Genomic DNA, 21413 nt, shown 5'->3' with positions numbered 1-21413 from the left:
GCCGTACACTCGATATACTCCACTCTGGTCTACAGTGTGCTGCCGAGTCAGGAAGTAATCTTTGCCATTAAGATGAATCTAGTCTTTTGTTGTAGCTTAAAAAAAAGTTTCAACCAAGTGTATCCAAAGTTTTTCTACCATACTGAAAAGTCAAAAACATGCATGACATGTTTTTTTTTTGTGAAAAAAAAATGAAAAAAATGTGATACATATTGGTGTTAGCTTCGTGTTATACAAAAACCCCATTTCCATATGAGTTGGGAAATTAGATGTAAATATAAACGGAATACAATTATTTGCAAATCCTTTTCAACCCATATTCAGTTGAATATGCTACAAAGACAAGATTTTTGATCAAACTCATAAACCTAACTTTTTTTGCAAATAATAATTAACTTGGAATTTCATAGCTGCAACACGTGCCAAAGTAGTTGGGAAAGGGCATGTTCACCACTGTGTTACATAACCTTTTCTTTTAACAACACTCAATAAACGTTTGATAACTGAGGAAAAAAAGTGGAATTCTTTCCCATTCTTGTTTTATGTAGAGCTTCAGTCGTTCAACAGTCCGCTGTCCTATTTTAAGCTTCAGAATCGCCACACATTTTCGATGGGAGACAAATCTGGACTGCAGGTGGGCTCAGGAAAGTACCCGCACACTTTTTTTTACGAAGCCACGCTGTTGTAACATGTGCTGAATGTGGCTTGGCATTGTCTTGCTGAAATAAGCAGGGGCATCCATGAAAAAGACGGCGCTTAGATGGCAGCATATGTTGTTCCAAAACCTGTATGAACCTTTCAGCATTAATGGTGCCTTCACAGATGTGTAAATTACCCATGCCTTGGGCACTAATGCACCCCTATTCCACCACAGATGCTGGCTTTTCAACTTTGCGTCGATAACGGTCTGGATGGTTCGCTTCCCCTTTGGTCCGGATGACATAATGTCGAGTATTTCCAAAAACAATTTGAAATGTGGACTCGTCAAACCACAGAATGTTTTTCCACTTTGCATCAGTCCATCTTAGATGATCTCGGGCCCAGAGAAGCTGGCAGCGTTTCTGGATGTTGTTGATGAATGGCTTTCACTTTGCATAGCAGAGATTTAACATGCACTTACAGATGTAGCAACAAACTGTATTTAGTGACAGTGGTTTTCTGAAGTATTCCTGAGCCCATGCGGTGATATCCTTTAGAGGTTTTTGATACAGTGCCGTCTGAGGGATCAAAGGTCACGGTCATTCAATGTTGGTTTCCGGCCATGCCGCTTATGTGGAGTAATTTTTCCAGATTCTCTGAACCTTTTGACGATATTATGGACCGTAGATGTTGAAATCCCTAAATTTCTTGCAATTGCACTTTGAGAAACGTTGTTCTTAAACTGTTTGACTATTTACTCACGCAGTTGTGGACAAAGGGGTGTACCTCGCCCCATCCTTTCTTGTGAAAGACTGAGCATTTTTTGGGAAGCTGCTTTTATACCCAATCATGGCACCCACCTGTTCCCAATTAGCCTGCACACCTGTGGGATGTTCCAAATAAGTGTTCGATGAGCATTCCTCAACTTTATCAGTATTTTTTGCCATCCTTCCCAACTTCTTTGTCACGTGTTGCTGGCATCAAATTCTAAAGTTAATGATTATTTGCACAAAAAAAAATGTTTATCAGTTTGAACATCAAATATGTTGTCTTTGTAGCATATTCAACTGAATATGGGTTGAAAAGGATTTGCAAATCATTGTATTCCGTTTATATTTACATCTAACACAATTTCCCAACTCATATGGAAACGGGGTATGTAGGTGGCAAAGCATACGATTATTAGTTTTTGGGATCAAAATGTCAGTTTTTGCTTTTTTTTTTAAATTGTTTTTATTTCGTTGGGCCAACAAAACTCGAACTGCTTGCCACAAATGCCCCCCCGGCCGCACTTTATATACCGCTGGTTCCCCATTAAGTACTGTACTTATTACACACCAACTGTTCAACCGACTTTTGGAGGTGTTGAAATCGCCATGTAAAATGGCTAATGCTAATCCGCAGCACGTCCATAGCAAATCCCATGTAAATTAGCATGCAGCTAACCCTTACCGTTCGTTTGAGTGTTTTCTATCGAGCATCCTTGCTGTGTTGGCATGGAAAATTGTAACATAATAATAATAATGGATTAGATTTATATCGCGCTTTTCTATTGTTGGATACTCAAAGCACTCACGGGGAAGTGGGAACCCATCATTCATTCACACCTGGTGGTGGTAAGCTACATCTGTAGCCACAGCTGCCCTGGGGTAGACTGACGGAAACGTGGCTGCCAGTTTGCGGGGGCAAGGGTGAAGTGTCCTGCCCAAGGACACAACGGCAGCGATTTGGATGTCAATAGGTGGGATGCGAACCTGCAACCCTCAGGTTTCTGGCACGGACGCTCTACCCACTACGCCATGCCGCCCCTAACATTAACTGGAAGCAGTCCGACTAAATGCTCAGATGTGTCAGGCTTGCCCCTGACAGTTTGGTTTTGTTTTAGTTTTTCCTCTGTGTGTGTGTGTAGTATTTCCTGTCTTTAGTTCCCGTCAGCACTCTTATTTTGTTTCTGTTTCCTGTTTGTCTCCCTGAGTGCTGTGTCCCATCAGCTGTGGCTGATTGGCACCTGACCACACCTGGTGTCAATCAGCCAGAAAACTATTTGAGCCTGTTTTGTCCTCCAGTCAGAGGCTGGATTATTCTATCGCAGAGAACACGGCAGGCATTTTGCAGGTAAATATGATTTAATTAAACACAAAGACAAAACCGAACAAAAGGGTACAAACAAAAGGCGCACATCAAGCGGATAACAAACTGGGAGCAGGGAACAAAAGAGAGTAAGCTACAACAGCTACCGAATATAGCTTACCGCTACGCTGCAATGACACGACCAGTAGGAGCCCATCCATCCAGCAATTTTGTACCGCTTATTCCCTTTGGAGTCGCGGGGGGCGTTGGTGCCTATCTCAGCTAAATCTGGCGGAAGGCGGTGTACACCCTGGACAAGTCAGGGCTCAGGGCTAACACAGATAGACAGACAACATTCACACTCTAGGACAATTTAGTGTTGCCATCAACTATCCCCATGTCTTTGGAAGTGGGAAGAAACCGGAATACCCGGAGGGAACCACGCAGTCACGGGGACGACATGCAACTCCACACAGAAAGATCCTGAGCTTGGGATTGAACCCTGACCACTCACGACCTTCGTATTGTGAGGCAGACGCACAAACCCCTCTTCCACCGTGATGCCCCACCCAGTAGGAACGACAAGTAGAAATGACATTGACACGGGGTAACGGACTTCCCGCCGCCATCGTGTGGGTTGCACGGATCATCAACAGAGGACATCGCTTTGCAAAATTGACTCTTTGTTTTTGCAAATAAAAGTCGCTCGCAGTCAGTTGGTCGCTCTTTCAGTGCCTCGTTCTATGCTCGCGCCGGGCGACTGTGCTCGTCTGATCTTCCGTCTGGTTGTCTCCTACTTCTTCTGCCTATATTGTTCCTCCTTCCCCCTTTTTATGCTGCAGCAGAAGATATAGCGATCGGGCGCAGGTGTGTTGTGTCCGCACCTGACGCTGATGGCTGTAATGTCGCTCCAGGCGTGCCCCGCCTCTCCGCTCCACTACATGACCCGCCTCCTGGCCTCCATCTTGGTCAGGACAATCATATTTCCTAGCCCGCTGTCGGCTCGTCGGCTCAGTCTCTTCACACACGGCACCACACGAAAAATCGACTCTTTATTTTTGCAAATAAAAGTCGCTCGCATTCAGTCGGTCGCGCTTTCAGTGCCTCGTTCTTTGCTCGCGCCGGTCTCCTTTTCAGTCGCCCGTCTTCCTGTGCTCGTCTGATCTTCCGTCTGGTTGTCTCCTCCTTCCCCCTTTTTATGCTGCAGCAGAAGATAAAGCGATCGGGCGCAGGTGTGTTGTGTCCGCACCTGGCGCTGATGGCTGTAATGTCGCTCCAGGCGTGCCCCGCCTCTCCGCTCTACTGCATGCCCCGCCTCCTGGCCTCCATCTTGGTCAGGACAATCATATTTTCTAGCCCGCTGTCGACTCGGCGGCTCAGTCTCTTCACACACGGCACCACGCGAAAAATTGACTCTTTATTTTTGCAAATAAAAGTCGCTCGCAGTCAGTCGGTCGCTCTTTCAGTGCCTCGTTTTTTGCTCGCGCCGGTCTCCTTTTCAGTCGCCCGTCTTCTTGTGCTCGTCTGATCTTCCGTCTGGTTGTCTCCTACTTCTTCTGCCTGGATTGCTCCTCCTTCCTCCTTTTTATGCTGCAGCAGAAGATATAGCGATCGGGCGCGGGTGTGTTGTGTCCGCACCTGACGCTGATGGCTGTAATGTCGCTCAAGGCGTGCCCCGCCTCCTGGCCTCCATCTTGGTCAGGACAATTATATTTCCTAGCCCGCTGTTGGCTCAGTCTCTTCACACACGACACGACAGTAATCCAGCCTCTAAAGGACAAAACAGGCTCAAATAGTGTCTGGCTGATTGACACCAGGTGTGGCCAGGTGCCAATCAGCCACAGCTGAGGGGACACAGCACTCAGGGAGACAAACAGGATACAACAACAAAATAGGAGTGCTGACAGGAACTAAAGACAGGAAATACTACACACACACAGAGGAAAAACTAAAACACAACCAAACTGTCAGGGGCAAGCCTGACAAGATGCCCGTTGTGGAACCCGTACTCACCGGCTCTCATCGAAGGCGGACGCTCCCTTTTCCCTCTCCTGCTTGCTTCTTTGTTTTCATTTTTTTGTACTCTTTTTTTATTTTAATAGCTACCTGTGAATGCATGCGTTGCTGAGTTACGAAAGAGGGTTTCTATAGCGACACAGCAGGTGGTCAATTACTCCCAGTGTCATAAATGGGATCAATCCGGTGGAGGTACATGTGAGGGCTTTAGCACACGGTCGAGAGGTGCGGCGTTCTCATTGGGAGTCACTAAGTGCTCCTTTAAAGCGCGTGGAAGGACATCAAAGCGCCACGTGCGACTCCTCCAGCCCAGAAGAGACGGCGCCGTCTGCAGCAAATGGAAAATGTCCGCGTGTGATAATGAAGCCGCGAGAAGACGCAAAGGCCAAGATAAGTGATAACCGAGATGAGCTGTCACACTTGTGTGAGCAAAGTGTGACGCCTTCCATTCGCCTGTCCTCTCGCGCCATCTTTTATCGCCGGCTTCACTCCAACTCTCGGGGATGATCAAAAGGGCGGAAGATAGGTCTGAATTCCAGAAAGAGCGATAGGGTCTTCGGATCGCCTGTTCAAATATTTAATGTCTGATTTGACAGAGGAGGACTATCTGCTCCTGGCTGTGGGCTGGAAAGAGACCACAGCGACACACTGCTGGGTGACTGAAACGTGTCATCATCAGCACTTCTACTCTAAATGTCCTAGACTTGGACTTCCTTTTAATTGTCAATCACATTTTAACCTCACACTACAGATAACGATGAAATTGTGTTGCATTGGCTCATGGTAGTGAAGGAAAAAAGAGCAGTAAGGTGCAGATATACAAACCCCGTTTCCATATGAGTTGGGAAATTGTGTTAGATGTAAATATAAACGGAATACAATGATTTGCAAATCATTTTCAGCCCATATTCAGTTGAATATGCTACAAAGACAACATATTTGATGTTCAAACTGATAAACATTTTATTTTTTTTTGCAAATAATCATTAACTTTAGAGTTTGATGCCAGCAACACGTGACAAAGAAGTTGGGAAAGGTGGCAATAAATACTGATAAAGTTGAGGAATGCTCATCAAACACTTATTTGGAAGATCCCGCAGGTGTGCAGGCTAATTGGGAACAGGTGGGTGCCATGATTGGGTATAAAAGCAGCTTCCCAAAAAATGCTAAGCAATTCACAAACAAGGATGGGGCGAGGGTCACCACTTTGTAAGCAAATTGCCGAACAGTTTTAGAACAACATTTCTCAACGAGCTATTACAAGGAATTTAGGGATTTTTCCATCTACGGTCCGTAAAATCATCTAAAAGTTCAGAGAACCCGGAGAAATCACTGCACGTAAGCGATGATGTTACGGACTTTTGATCCCTCAGGCGGTACTGCATCAAAAACTGACAGTGTGTAAAGGTTATCACCACACCGGCTCAGGAACACTTCATAAAACCACTGTCAGTAACTACAGTTGGTCGCTACATCATCTGTAAGTGCAAGTTAAAACTCTACTATGCAAAGCAAAACCCATTTATCAACAATATTCGGAAACGCCGTCGGCTTGACTGGGTCCGAGATCATCTAAGATGGACTGATGCAAAGTGGAATAGTGTTCTGTGATCTGACGAGTCCACATTTCAAATTATATTTGGAAACTGTGGACGTGGTGTCCTCCAGAACAAAGAGGAAAACAACCATTCAGATGGTTATTGGCGCAAAGTTCAAAAGCCAGCATTTGTGATGGTATGGGGGTGCATTACTGCCCAAGGCATGGGTAACTTACACATCTGTGAAGGCACCATTAATGCTGAAAGGTACATACAGGTTTTGGAACAACATATGCTGCCATCTAAGCGCCGTCTTTTTCATGGACGCCCCTGCTTATTTCAGTAAGACAATGCCAAGCCACATTCAGCACGTGTTACAACAGCGTGGCTGCGTAAAAAAAAGAGTGCGGGTACTTTCCTGGACCGCCTGCAGTCCAGACCTGTCTCCCATCAAAAATGTGTGGCGATTATGAAACATAAAATACGACAGCGGAGACCCCGGACTGTTGAACGACTGAAGCTCTACATAAAACAAGAATGGGAAAGAATTCCACTTTCAAAGCTTCAACAATTAGTTTCCTCAGTTCCCAAACGTTTATTGAGTGTTGTTAAAGGAAAAGGTCATATAACAGAGTGGTGAACATGTCCTTTCCCAACTACTTTGGCACGTGTTGCAGCCATGAAATTCTAAGTTAATTATTATTTGCAAAAAAAAAAAAGATTATGAGTTTGAACATCAACTATCTTGTTTTTGTAGTGCATTCAACTGAATATGGGTTGAAAATGATTTGCAAACAATTTCCCAAGTCATTTGAAAACAGGGTTTGTAAATAAATGGATTACTGTACAGATAAATATATTTCACTTTTGCATTTGCATCCACATTTATGTATGTATGTTATATTCTATATGTCTTTATATTCCAGCGAGTTAATCAATTTTTTGAGGGGAATTGAAGGGATTATTATGATGCCTTCAAGAGTCTTATGGCCTGAGGGAAGAAGCTGTTACAGAACCTGGAGGTTCTGCTACGGATGCTGCGAAACCTCTTCCTAGAGTCCAGCAGTGAAAACAGTCCGTGGTGAGAGTGGGAGGAGTCTCTGCAGATTTTCTGAGCCCTGGTCAGGCAGCGGCTTTTTGCGATCTCATGGAGAAGAGGAGTCCTAAGGATCTTTTTCGCTCTACTCACCACTCTCTGCAGAGACTTCCAGTCTGAGGCACTGCAAGCTCTAGTCCAGACCGAGGTGTAGTTGGTCAGTAGGCTCTCTCTAGTGCAGGCCTGGGCAATTATTTTGACTTGAGGGGCCAAATTTAGAGAAAAATATGTGTCTGGGGCACGGTATACCAATCTATCTATGGATGAAAGCTAGAAAAGTTATGACAGACCGCCTTAAAAAACGAAATGGAATTTTACATTTGTTACTGAATAAGACAGTCAGAATGTAGTGAAGGATATTTATATAGCGCATTTTCTCTAGTGACTCAAAGCACTTTACATAGTGACACCCAATATCTAAGTTACATTTAAACCAGTGTGGGTGGCACTGGGAGCAGGTGGGTAAAGTGCCTTGCCCAAGGACACAACGGCAGTGACTAGGTTGGCGGATGCAGGAATCGAACCTGCAACCATCAAGTTGCTGGCACGGCCGAGCTATACCGCCCCTGCATGTACTTGAAAATAAAGAATGCTGGATTTACGATATTAACTATGAAGGCTAAAACACTGAATATTGACAACACCCCCTCTACATCCACATATTTTACAATCTAGCAAAACGCAACAAAAATGCAAAAAACATAGCGAAATATGAACGCGAAGGGTCACTATGCTTCAGAACTTTGTAAAAATCTCCTTCCACATCTTTCCCTGATACCCAGATTTCAGACTCTGATAACTAGGGGTGTGGGAAAAAATCAATTCGAATTTGAATCGCGATTCTCACGTTGTGCGATTCAGAATCCATCCATCCATCCATTTTCTACCGCTTATTCCCTTTGGGGTCGCTGGTGCCTATCTCAGCTACAACCGGGTGGAAGGCGGGGTACACCCTGGACAAGTCGCCACCTCATCAAGGGGCTGCGATTCAGAATCATTCTCATTTTTAAAAATCGCATTTTTTCCGCCCGATTGTAGCTGAGATAGGCGCCAGCGCCCCCCGCGACCCCAAAAGGGAATAAGTGGTAGAAAATGGATGGATGGATGGATTTTTTTTCATTTTATTTTATTGCATTTTTTTTATTTTTATCAATCCAACAAAACAAGACACAGCAATACCATAACAATGCAATCCAATTCCAAAACCAAACCTGACCCAGTAACAGTCAGAACTGCAATAAACAGAGCAATTGAGAGGAGACACAAACACGACAGAACAAACCAAAAGTAGTGAAACAAAAATAAATATCAACAACAGTATCAATATTAGTTATAATTTCAGCATAGCAGTGATTAAAAATCCCTAATTGACATTATCATTAGACATTTAAAAAAAAAGAACAATAGTGTCACAGTGGCTTACACTTGCATCACATCTCATAAGCTGGACAACACACTGTCTCCAATGTTTTCACAAAAATAAAATAAGTCGTATTTTTGGTTCAACAGTTAAAACAAATTTACATTATTGCAATCCGTTGATAAAACATTGTCCTTTACAATTATAAAACCTTTTTACAAAAATCTACTACTCTGCTAGCATGTCAGCAGACTGGGGTAGATCCTGCTGAAATCCTACGTATTAAATGAACAGAGAATCCTTTTAAATCGGGAAAAAAAAACATTTTTGAATCAAAATCGTGTTGAATTGAAAAAAAAAATCGATTTTGAATCAAATCCTGACCCCAAGAATCGATATTGAATCGAATCGTGGGACACCCAGAGATTCGTAGCCCTACTTTAAACACTCTGTGGAAACGCTCCCCACCCACACTGCTTGGTTCCTCGTCACTTATATTACTATAGTATCAATCAATCAATCAATGTTTATTTATATAGCCCCAAATCACAAATGTCTCAAAGGACTGCACAAATCATTACGACTACAACATCCTCGGAAGAACCCACAAAAGGGCAAGGAAAACTCACACCCAGTGGGCAGGGAGAATTCACATCCAGTGGGACGCCAGTGACAATGCTGACTATGGGAAACCTTGGAGAGGACCTCAGATGTGGGCAACCCCCCCCCCTCTAGGGGACCGAAAGCAATGGATGTCGAGCGGGTCTAACATGATACTGTGAAAGTTCAATCCATAGTGGCTCCAACACAGCCGCGAGAGTTCAGTTCAAGCGGATCCAAGACAGCAGCGAGAGTCCCGTCCACAGGAAACCATCTCAAGCGGATCAGCAGCGTAGAGATGTCCCCAACCGATACAGGCGAGCGGTCCATCCTGGGTCCCGACGAGCGGTCCATCCTGGGTCTCGACTATGGACAGCCAGTACTTCATCCATGGTCATCGGACCGGACCCCCTTCAGAAGGGAGGGGGGGACATAGGAGAAAGAAAAGAAGCGGCAGATCAACTGGTCTAAAAAGGAGGTCTATTTAAAGGCTAGAGTATACAGATGAGTTTTAAGGTGAGACTTAAATGCTTCTACTGAGGTAGCATCTCAAACTGTTACCGGGAGGGCATTCCAGAGTACTGGAGCCCGAACGGAAAACGCTCTATAGCCCGCAGACTTTTTTTGGGCTTTAGGAATCACTAATAAGCCGGAGTCTTTTGAACGCAGATTTCTTGCCGGGACATATGGTACAATACAATCGGCAAGATAGGATGGAGCTAGACCGTGTAGTATTTTATACGTAAGTAGTAAAACCTTAAAGTCACATCTTAAGTGCACAGGAAGCCAGTGCAGGTGAGCCAGTACAGGCGTAATGTGATCAAACTTTCTTGTTCTTGTCAAAAGTCTAGCAGCCGCATTTTGTACCAACTGTAATCTTTTAATGCTAGACATGGGGAGACCCGAAAATAATACGTTACAGTAATCGAGACGAGACGTAACAAACGCATGGATAATGATCTCAGCGTCTTTAGTGGACAAAATGGAGCGAATTTTAGCGATATTACGGAGATGAAAGAAGGCCGTTTTAGTAACGCTTTTAATGTGTGACTCAAAGGAGAGTAACTACTATATCATGCAAAAGTGCAGATTCTGACCATTGAAAGACTTAGCATAGTTGAAGACTTATTTGAAAACATGACTGCACATCTTAATGGCAGCGACACTTTCCATCTTAAAGATTGAAAAAAATTATTTGGGAATGTCCGGCGGGCCCGATTGAAACGACCAAGTCTGCTATAGCGCCTCTGTAGAATGTGGGGAGGGAGCTGTGCTCTTTTCATCCTACGCAAAAAATGCATGCGCTGCTGAGCTCTTTTTACAAGAGTGGGTAGGGACCAGGTCATATTGTCAGTTATCTGCACCGCCAGGAACTTGGTGCTGCTTACCATCTCCACTGCTGTGCCGTTGATGAAGAGTGGAGCATGCAAAGACAAAATACGTCTGACGATGTGTTTTTTGTGTGTCATCAACAGGCTCCACTGATTGCACCTGCTTTGCCACGGTGGGAACCAACGACGCGGTTACGTCCGCCTTGCACATCATTATAGGTGGGTGTGGCACAGCACATTCATACAACGTTGATTATACGTACAGTGGGGCAAAAAAGTATTTAGTCAGCCACCGATTGTGCAAGTTCTCCCACTTAAAATGATGACAGAGGTCTGTAATTTTCATCATAGGTACACTTCAACTGTGAGAGACAGAATGTGAAAAAAAAATCCAGGAATTCACATTGTAGGAATTTTAAAGAATTTATTTGTAAATTATGGTGGAAAATTAGTATTTGGTAAACCATTCAAAGCTCTCACTGATGAAAGCAGGTTTTGGCTCAAAATCTCACGATACATGGCCCCATTCATTCTTTCCTTAACACGGATCAATCGTCCTGTCCCCTTAGCAGAAAAACAGCCCCAAAGCATGATGTTTCCACCCCCATGCTTCACAGTAGGTATGGTGTTCTTGGGATGCAACTCAGTATTCTTCTTCCTCCAAACACGACGAGTTGAGTTTATACCAAAATGGATACATGGATGATACAGCAGAGGATTGGGAGAATGTCATGTGGTCAGATGAAACCAAAATAGAACTTTTCGGTATAAACTCAAACTTTCTTGTTCTTGTCAAAAGTCTAGCAGCCGCATTTTGTACCGACAGTAATCGTTTAATGCTAGACATGGGGAGACCCGAAAATAATACGTTGCAGTAGTCGAGACGAGACGTAACAAACGCATGGATAATGATCTCAGCGTCGTTAGTGGACAAAATGGAGCGAATTTTAGCGATATTACTGAGATGAAAGAAGACCGTTTTAGTAACGCTTTTAATGTGTGACTCAAAGGGGAGAGTTGGGTCGAAGATAACACCCAGATTCTTTACCGAGTTGCCTTGTTTAATTATTTGGTTGTCAAATGTTAAAGTTGTATTATTAAATAGAGGTCGGTGTCTAGCAGGACCGATAATCAGCATTTCCGTTTTTTTGGCGTTGAATTGCAAAAAGTTAGGGGACATCCATTGTTTTATTTCATTAAGACACGCCTCCAGCTGACTACAATTCGGCGTGTTGGTCAGCTTTAGGGGCATGTAGAGTTGGGTGTCATCAGCATAACAGTGAAAGCTAACACCGTATTTGCGTATGACGTCACCCAGCGGCAGCATGTAGATGCTGAAGAGTGCAGGGCCAAGGACCGAACCCTGGGGAACTCCACACGTTACCTTAGCATAGTCCGAGGTCACACTTTTTTTCGCAACTCAACGCCAAAAAAACAGAAATGCTGATTATCGGTCCTGCTAGACACCGACCTCTATTTAATAATACAACTCTAACATTTGACAACCAAACAATTAAACAAGGCGACACGGTAAAGAATCTGGGTATTATCTTCGACCCAACTCTCTCCTTTGAGGCACACATTAAAAGCGTTACTAAAACAGCCTTCTTTCATCTCCGTAATATCGCTAAAATTCGCTCCATTCGGTCCACTAAAGTCGCTGAGATCATTATCCATGCGATTGTTACGTCTCGCCTGGATTACTGTAACGTATTATTTTCGGGTCTCCCCATGTCTAGCATTAAAAGATTACAGTTGGTACAAAATGCGGCTGCTAGACTTTTGACAAGAACAAGAAAGTTTGATCACATTACGCCTGTACTGGCTCACCTGCACTGGCTTCCTGTGCACTTAAGATGTGACTTTAAGGTTTTACTACTTACATATAAAATACTACACGGTCTAGCTCCATCCTATCTTGCCGATATGTCCCGGCAAGAAATCTGCTTTCAAAGGACTCCGGCTTATTAGTGATTCCCAAAGCCCAAAAAAAGTCTGCGGGCTATAGAGCGTTTTCATTTCGGGCTCCAGTATTCTGGAATGCCCTCCCGGTAACAGTTCGAGATGCCACCTCAGTAGAAGCATTTAAGTCTGATCTTAAAACTCATTTTATATACTCTAGCCTTTAAATAGACTCCCTTTTTAGACCAGTTGATCTGCCGTTTCTTTTCTTTTTTCTCCTATGTCCCACTCTCCCTTGTGGAGGGGGTCCGGTCCGATCCGGTGGCCATGTACTGCTTGCCTGTGTATCGGCTGGGGACATCTCTGCGCTGCTGATCCGCCTCCGCTTGGGATGGTTTCCTGCTGGCTCCGCTGCGGACGGGACTCTCGCTGCTGTGTTGGATCCGCTTTGGACTGGACTTTCGCGACTGTGTTGGATCCATTATGGATTGAACTTTCACAGTATCATGTTAGACCCGCTCGACATCCATTGCTTTCCTCCTCTCCAAGGTTCTCATAGTCATCATTGTCACCGACGTCCCACTGGGTGTGAGTTTTCCTTGCCCTTATGTGGGCCTACCGAGGATTTCGTAGTGGTTGGTGCAGCCCTTTGAGTACTGGAGCCGTTCGGGCTCCAGTACTCTGGAATGCCCTCCCGGTAACAGTTCGAGATGCTACCTCAGTAGAAGCATTTAAGTCTCACCTTAAAACTCATCTGTATACTCTAGCCTTTAAATAGACCTCCTTTTTAGACAAGTTGATCTGCCGCTTCTTTTCTTTCTCCTATGTCCCCCCCTCCCTTGTGGAGGGGGTCCGGTCCAATGACCATGGATGAAGTACTGGCTGTCCAGAGTCGAGACCCAGGATGGACCGCTCGTCGGGACCCAGGATGGACCGCTCGCCTGTATCGGTTGGGGACATCTCTACGCTGCTGATCCGCTTGAGACGGTTTCCTGTGGACGGGACTCTCGCTGCTGTCTTGGATCCGCTTGAACTGAACTCTCGCGGCTGTGTTGGAGCCACTATGGATTGAACTTTCACAGTATCATGTTAGACCCGCTCGACATCCATTGCTTTCGGTCCCCTAGAGGGAGGGGGGGTTGCCCACATCTGAGGTCCTCTCCAAGGTTTTTCATAGTCAGCATTGTCACTGGCGTCCCACTGGATGTGAATTCTCCCTGCCCACTGCGTGTGAGTTTTCCTTGCCCTTTTGTGGGTTCTTCCGAGGATGTTGTAGTCGTAATGATTTGTGCAGTCCTTTGAGACATTTGTGATTTGGGGCTATATAGATAAACATTGATTGATTGATTGACTAGTGATATAGGGCTATATAAGTGAACATTGATTGATTGATTGACTGTTATCATGAATGGCTCAATCAAACAAATAGTCAATGTAGTATTTAACGTGAATTGTTACTTGTATAGTTAAATACAAAATCAAAAAAACATTGCTCTCATGACCAATAATTATTACAGAGAGCCCTTCAAAAGACAAGATTCGGTCATGAAAGTTCCATCCGTCAGCCGCACCACATACTCTAAAAATGGGACATTTCAGCAATAATGAATAACGTGTTTTTTTTACCAGGCGACTCCCAGCCCATGGACGTGAGTTCCGTCTACCACGGCGACACGTTCCTCAGATACTCCGTGACGCTGCTTGGCTATGGTTTCTATGGCGACATCCTGTCTGACAGCGAGCAGAAGCGATGGCTGGGTCCTGCGAGATATAACCTGTCAGGTACGATCCCACCTGGTATTTGGACCAAAAAAAAAGTATTTGTATACCTAGTGCAAGTTTGGGCTTTCATTTGTATTCCGAGTAGCATCCTGGTAAGGGTTGATAAGTAAGTGGTCCACAGCTGCTTCCAGACATACTAAGTGCTATTATCATTTAGCTGGAACCAGGAAAACGACAGCACAATTAGACTCTTTTAAACGTTGACTCCAGATGATCCGTTCTGGACTAAAGAACAAAGACAAAATCGGTAACGATTCTCAAGCTCTGTGTTTTCCATTTCAGGGGTAAAGACTTTCCTGACGCACAACTATTATGAAGGCACCGTCTCGTTCGTCCCGGCTGAGGAGGATATGGGGAGCCCCAGGGACAAGGAGCCGTGTCGGTCCGGGTAAATAAAGCCGTCAGAAAAGATTGAGTATCAAATGTCATTCTAGACTCCAAAGACTTCCACCGACTCCTAATTTAGCATACAATGGGGGCTTTTTTTTGCCAAGACAAAACAATATATAAACAACACTGAATACTAAATCATTTATTCAATTGTTTATTAAAGATCTGATCATTTCCATCAGCAAATTAGTTGTCTTATGCCCAATTCAAATTTAATTTATGATGACGGCTGATGGCTTCATCTGAACGGGATTTTCAGCTCTCGCTGGATCGGTTCGCAGCAGAGTGTGAAGCGACCGGAGTGAGAATCAGCACCTCTGAATCCGAGTCCATGGATCTCTCCCGGAAAAGGGTGGAGTGCCATCTCCGGGTTGGGGAGGAGACCCTGCCTCAAGTGGAGGAGTTCAAGTACCTAGGATTCTTGTTCACGAGTGGGGGAAGAGTGGATCGTACGATCGACAGGTGGCGTCTTCAGTAATGCGGACGCTGTATCGATCCGTTGTGGTGAAGAAGGAGCTGAGCCGGAAGGCAAAGCTCTCAATTTACCGGTCGATCTACGTTCCCATCCTCACCTATAGTCATGAACTTTGGATCATGATCGAAAGGATAAGATCACGGGTACAAGCGGCCGAAATTAGTTTCCTCCTCCCTTAGAGATAGAAGCTCTGTCATCCGGGAGGAACTCAAAGTAAAGCCGCTGCTCCTCCACATTGAGAGGAGCCAGATGAGGTGGTTCGGGCATCTGGTCAGGATGCCACCCGAACGCCTCCCTAGGGAGGTGTTTAGGGCACGTCCAACCGGTAGGAGGCCACAGGGAAGACTATGTCCGGGAAAAGCTCGAAGAAGTGGCTGGGGAGAGGGAAGTCTGGGCTTCCCTGCTTAGGCTGCTGCCCCCGCGACCCTACCTAGGATAAGCGGAAAAAGATGGATGGATGGCATTCCTATAATTTTCCCAAAATTTTTGAATGGTGCTGGAGAGAGTATTTTAGCCAAAATTGAAAAATTACAAAAGTCAATAAATGTCAAAATGAATCCCATCATGAAGCAATTATTTGCACATTAAAATAATGTATTTAAATTGTGCATTAATTCAATAGGACATAAAGAGATATTGTGGAAAATTGAAACTTTTAATATTTGTTTTATTTATTTCATTAACTGTTTAGTTATTTCAAGACCTAGCAAAATTATTTGAAAAGATCGTGAAGGATTTTTTTTGTGTGCCAAAATTAACTTCAAATCCAAATGAAAATAAACATTAAATCTAAATAAATTGAATAAAATGCGGGATTATTAAACTGTACTATAACATTTAACAATGGTGGGTGTTTTGTACCAAAATTAAATCAATATCCATCCGTCCATTTTCTACCGCTTATTCCTTTTGGGGCCGCGGGGGGCTCTGGGGCCTATCTCAGCTACAATCGGGCGGAAGGCGGTGTACACCCTGGACAAGTCGCCACTTCATCGCATTAAATCAATATCCAAAATTAATCAATATCCAGTTAAATATCGAACCCCAGATATAAAATGTGAAAATGTTATTACAAAGAAGAATAAAACTAAAAATCAAATATTATATATATATGTATATATACACTTATATACATATACAGTATAATGAATATAGTAGTGTACACACAGTTGTGATTTCCCTCTCTGCACGAAAGTTTAAAATGAGCATACATTAATGCAGTATGAACTCCAATGTTTAATTGTAGACACATAGAATCATCACATTGCTGTGATTAAATGCATTATTATTATTATTATTATCATTATTATATGCATTCAAGGCTACGGCAAAATATCGAGATGTATATCGTGTATCGGGACATGGCCGAAAAATATTGAGATATTAATAAAAGGCCATACAGCACAGCCCTGGTATATATATATATATATATATATATATATATATATATATATATATATATATATATATATATATATATATACACACACATACATACATACATACATATATATATATATATATATATATATATATACATATATATATATATATATATATATATATGTATAGGGGTGTTGGAAAAAATCGATTCGAATACGTTGTGCGATTCAGAATCGATTCTCATTTTTAAAAAATCGATTTTTGAAAAAAACATATATATTTTTTTATTTTGTTTAATCAATCCAACAAAACAATACACAGCAATACCATAACAATGCAATCCAATTCCAAAACCAAACCTGACCCAGCAACACTCAGAACTGCAATAAAGACACAAACACGACACAGAACAAACCAAAAGTAGTGAAACAAAAATGAATATTATCAACAACAGTATCAATATTAATTATAATTTCAGCATAGCAGTGATTAAAAATCCCTCATTGACATTCTCATTAGACATTTTATAAAAAAAATAAAAAAAACAGTCTCACAGTGGCTTACACTTGCATCGCATCTCATAAGCTTGACAACACACTGTGTCCAATGTTTTCACAAAGATAAAATAAGTCATATTTTTGGTTCGTTTAATAGTTAAAACAAATTTACATTATTGCAATCAGTTGATAAAACATTGTCCTTTACAATTATAAAAGTTTAAAAAAATATATATACTACTCTGCTAGCATGTCAGCAGACTGGGGTAGATCCTGCTGAAATCCTATATATTGAATGAATACAGAATTGTTTTGAATAGGGAAATTATCGTTTTTGAATCGAGAATCGAATCGAAAAAAATCGATATATTATGGAATCGTGACCCCAAGAATTGATATTGAATCGAACCGTGGGACACCCAAATATTCGCAGCCCTAATATATACAGTATATATATATAAACATACATACACACATATTCAGTATAGACCAGGGTTGTCAAACTCAAATACAGAGTGGGCCAAAATTTTAATTGGAACAATGCCACGGGCCAAGGTTGAACAAATTAACCTTTTAATAGGGACCCAAACAAGTTTTGCATTAAATATTGAACAAGCAAGGCTTATATAACTTTAATGACGTGCAAAATCCAGTTTCAAATAATAATAATAGTTAAAAAAAACATCAATGGCATATCAAATGAAATTTAAATACAAATGTTATCCCTTTTTTTTCTATTTGCAATCTTCTGAGGTAAATATACATTTTTTTCCACAGGCTAATAATAAATTTGAAAATAAAATAACAATAATGAATGAACCAAACATTCAAGCCTTGAAGCAGCAAGAGAAAATGCATGAATAAAACGTTAATTATTGGTCAGTTTGCTGGAAGTTTCCCAGAAGAGTTAGTGCTGCAAGGGGTTCTGGGTATTTGTTCTGTTGTGTTACGGTGCGGATGTTCACCCGAAATGTGTTTGTCATGTTTGTTTGGTGTGGGTTCACAGTGTGGCACATATTTTTAACAGTGCTAAAGTTGTTTATACGGCCACCCTCAGTGTGACCTGTATGGCTGTTGACCAAGTATGCCTAGCATTCACTTGTGCGTGTGTGTGTGTGTGTGTGTGTGTGTGTGTGTGTGTGTGTGTGTGTGTGTGTGTGTGTGTGTGTGTAAAAGCCACAAATATTATTTGACACGCTGTTAGTATGGAGGAAAAGCGGACGTGACGACAGGTTGTAGAGAACGCTAAAAGGCAGTGCCTTAAATGCACGCCCCCAATATAGTTGTCCAGGTGGAAATCGGTAGAAATTTGGGAGAAGGGTTGCCCCAGGAGATTTTCGGGAGAGGCACTGAACTTTGGAGTCTACCGGGAAAATTAGGATGGTTGGCAAGTATGAATATTAGCGGTGAATGCGGTGTTATAGCGGCACCTACGCTGTATAACACCGGCGGGCCAGCTCTAATGTTAAATTGATATTGCCTCAAGGGCCACATTAAATTACACGGCGGGCCAGATTTGGCCCGCAGGCCAAAGCTTGACACCCATGGTATAGACGCAGGCGCGTGCATTTTTTTTTTACAAATCTTTTTGTCAGAAGCCTGTGCAAGAATAATATTTTCTATGTCATGAACCATTGCATATATTTTTATAAAGCCAAATAAATATACAAATCAATATTCAATACACAATTAAACTACCATGTTGAACAGTGTCCATTAAATAATTATTAAAATTGTGTATCACCACAAACGTACCTAAAACTACTGTGTAAAACTGCCCTCCATCATATTGAGAGATTTCTAGTATTTTGAGCATCTTAATATTGGTGCAGATGTAGGTGCCAAAAGTCTGAATGGGGTCGTTCAAGGTTTGAAGAGTGAGTGCAGTCGGAGATGTATGGCTCACTCAGCACACTGTCTGCATTAGTTAGAGGCCAGCTGGCAAACGGCGAGTTCATCTGTAAAAATGCCACGTTCCTGCCTTCTCATGGGCAAACAAAGCGTCGGTCGGGCTTGTTAAAAGGCTCCAAATATGCCACGAGGCTTGTGACGAATGTGAAACCAGGTCATGCTTGTGTTTCAGGTGTTGCGTCTGCCAGCGCAAGGCCTCATTAAAGGCGTCGCGGAGTGACGTGCCAGGTGAGAAGGAAACGTGTGACACAGGTAAAGTTGTTGAAACGACACACAAAAACTGTCGCCCTCATTATTTACTTGTCTGCTTGTAAAGCCATTCTTGACATTTGAGATTCACAAAAAAACAAACAAAAAAACGTTCAAGTCTCGGGGCAAAAAAGTGTCGGGATGACAGGATGAGACGATCCCCATCATCGGCTGTGTTTTGACGGCAAGTTACGTAAAATAAAGTCATTTACTTGTGAGAGGTTGGAACAAACCTGGAAGAAAAACAACGTTGCGATGCGAGACTGTAAACAGAATATAAATATTTCAGAGTTCATCCACGAGTCCTCTAAACTCTTAAATATACAAGTCTGCAGAAGTCGGTAGTAACGCGCTACATTTACTCCGTTACATCTACATGAGTAACTTTTGGGTTGAATTGTACTTCTAAGAGTAGTTTAAATGCAACATACTTTTACTTGAGTATATTTATAGAGAAGAAACGCTACTTTTACTCCGCTCCATTTATCTACATTCAGCTCGCTACTCGCTACTGATTTTTATCGATCTGTTAATGCACGCTTTGATTGTTTTGGTTTGTCAGACAGACCTTCGAAGTAAGATCTATCACATGCATGCGTTTCACCAATCAAATGCAGTCACTGGTGACACTTGACTCCGTTTCACCAATCAAATGCAGTCACTGGTGACGTTTGACTCCGTTTCACCAATCAAACAGTGCCAGATGGTCACATGATTAACTGCACACATTTTTTTTTTTTATAAACCTATATTTTTAAATTTCAACATTTACAAACAGTTGAAAATAATAATCAAAGTAAGTACAAAAACAGTACAAAACCGTATAAAAAAACGTATAAAACAGCTCCAGGGGGTTGTAAATTCAAAGTAACTAAAATAGAATACAATATATATATATATATATATATATATATATATATATATATATATATATATATATATATATATATAAAATAAAGTGCAAAGCCATTTGCTCACTCAATCTCAGTAAAAGACAGCATCATCGTTTTCACAGCTTTTTGGTTGTTAGAGGTAGAGTGTTTTAATGTAGAGTTCTAAATCTTTTTTAAAGGCACAAAAAACAGGTAGGGCATTGAGAAACTTATATTTATGAATACAAAACTTAGCCAATAATATAATGAGCTTGCAAAGGTAAAATTTATTTTTTTTCAATACAGTTAAAAAACAAATATATATTATTTAATGTATATTATTGTTTTAGTTGCTTAAGAGATATTCCTGGCTCTGAATTTGTTCATTGCTATGTTTATGTTTTTGTGCATTACTTGTTGCCGTCATCATTAGACAAACAGGCTACTCATCAGTTACTCAGTACTTAAGTAGTTTTTTCAAAACATTTTTTTTTTTTTTTTACACAAGTAAATATTTGAGTGACTACTCCTTACTTTAACTTGAGTAATACATCTCTAAAGTAACAGTACTCTTACTTAAGTACAACATCTGGCTACCCTACCCACCTCTGCAAGTCTGAACAATTCAGAATCTATAAAATTGGGGAAAAAAAGTCTAACGATAATAGGGAGACGATCTTAATTAGCACAGGAAACATCTACTTTGAGAAGTATTTTCCATTTACATTTCAAAAGAATAATTAGTTTTTCCTGTGTAAGTATTTTTACAATAAATACTGGGATAGGGTTGTCAACAGTGTTCGGGGAGCGGGGGGTGTATATTGTAACCCGGAAGAGTTAGGGCTGCATGGGATTCTGGGTATTGGTTCTGTTGTGTTTATGTTGTGTTGCGGTGTGGATATTCTCCCAAAATGTGTTTGTCATTCTTGTTTGATGTGGGTTCACAGTGTGGCATATATTTGCAACAGTGTTAAAGTTGTTTATACGGCCACCCTCAGTGTGACCTGTATGGCTGTTGATTAACTACAGTATGTCTTGCAGTTGCTTACTGCAGATACAGGATTTAAATACAACACATGGCTGTGCTGGCACGCTGTTTGTACAGGTTGTAGAGGACACTAAAGGCAGTGCCTCCACTGTGCCCCCTTAACATTATTGTTCGGGCGAAAGTCGGGAAAATGATTGTCCCTAGAGGAGCACTAAAACTTGAGAGTCTCCCGGAAAAATCGAGGGTTTATAAGTATGACCCTGTAAAGTTCCATTCTTATTAAACTCACGGGCCACACCAGCATTAAAAGATCA

General features: G+C 42.1%; 1 protein-coding gene and 1 long non-coding RNA gene across 5 annotated transcripts in view; one reads left to right on the top strand and one right to left on the bottom strand.

The window, feature by feature from the left end:
* Positions 1-21413, bottom strand: part of LOC133561185 (uncharacterized) — a 180678-nt gene that overhangs the window by 593 nt on the left and 158672 nt on the right. The window lies entirely within an intron of this gene.
* Positions 1-21413, top strand: part of cerk (ceramide kinase) — a 154409-nt gene that overhangs the window by 90085 nt on the left and 42911 nt on the right. For 2 of the 4 annotated variants that reach the window (XM_061914477.1, XM_061914474.1), the window contains 4 exons: positions 10795-10869; positions 14182-14334; positions 14617-14722; positions 19163-19242. In XM_061914477.1, coding sequence (XP_061770461.1) covers positions 10795-10869; positions 14182-14334; positions 14617-14722; positions 19163-19242 — 414 coding nt within the window. The remainder of the gene's footprint in view (positions 1-10794; positions 10870-14181; positions 14335-14616; positions 14723-19162; positions 19243-21413) is intronic. The other 2 variants (XM_061914475.1, XM_061914476.1) reach the window with 2 other exon arrangements.

This window comes from Nerophis ophidion, linkage group LG10 (assembly GCF_033978795.1).
Source record: "Nerophis ophidion isolate RoL-2023_Sa linkage group LG10, RoL_Noph_v1.0, whole genome shotgun sequence".
NCBI lineage: Eukaryota > Metazoa > Chordata > Actinopteri > Syngnathiformes > Syngnathidae > Nerophis > Nerophis ophidion.
This window is presented reverse-complemented; position numbering and strand designations above follow the sequence as displayed.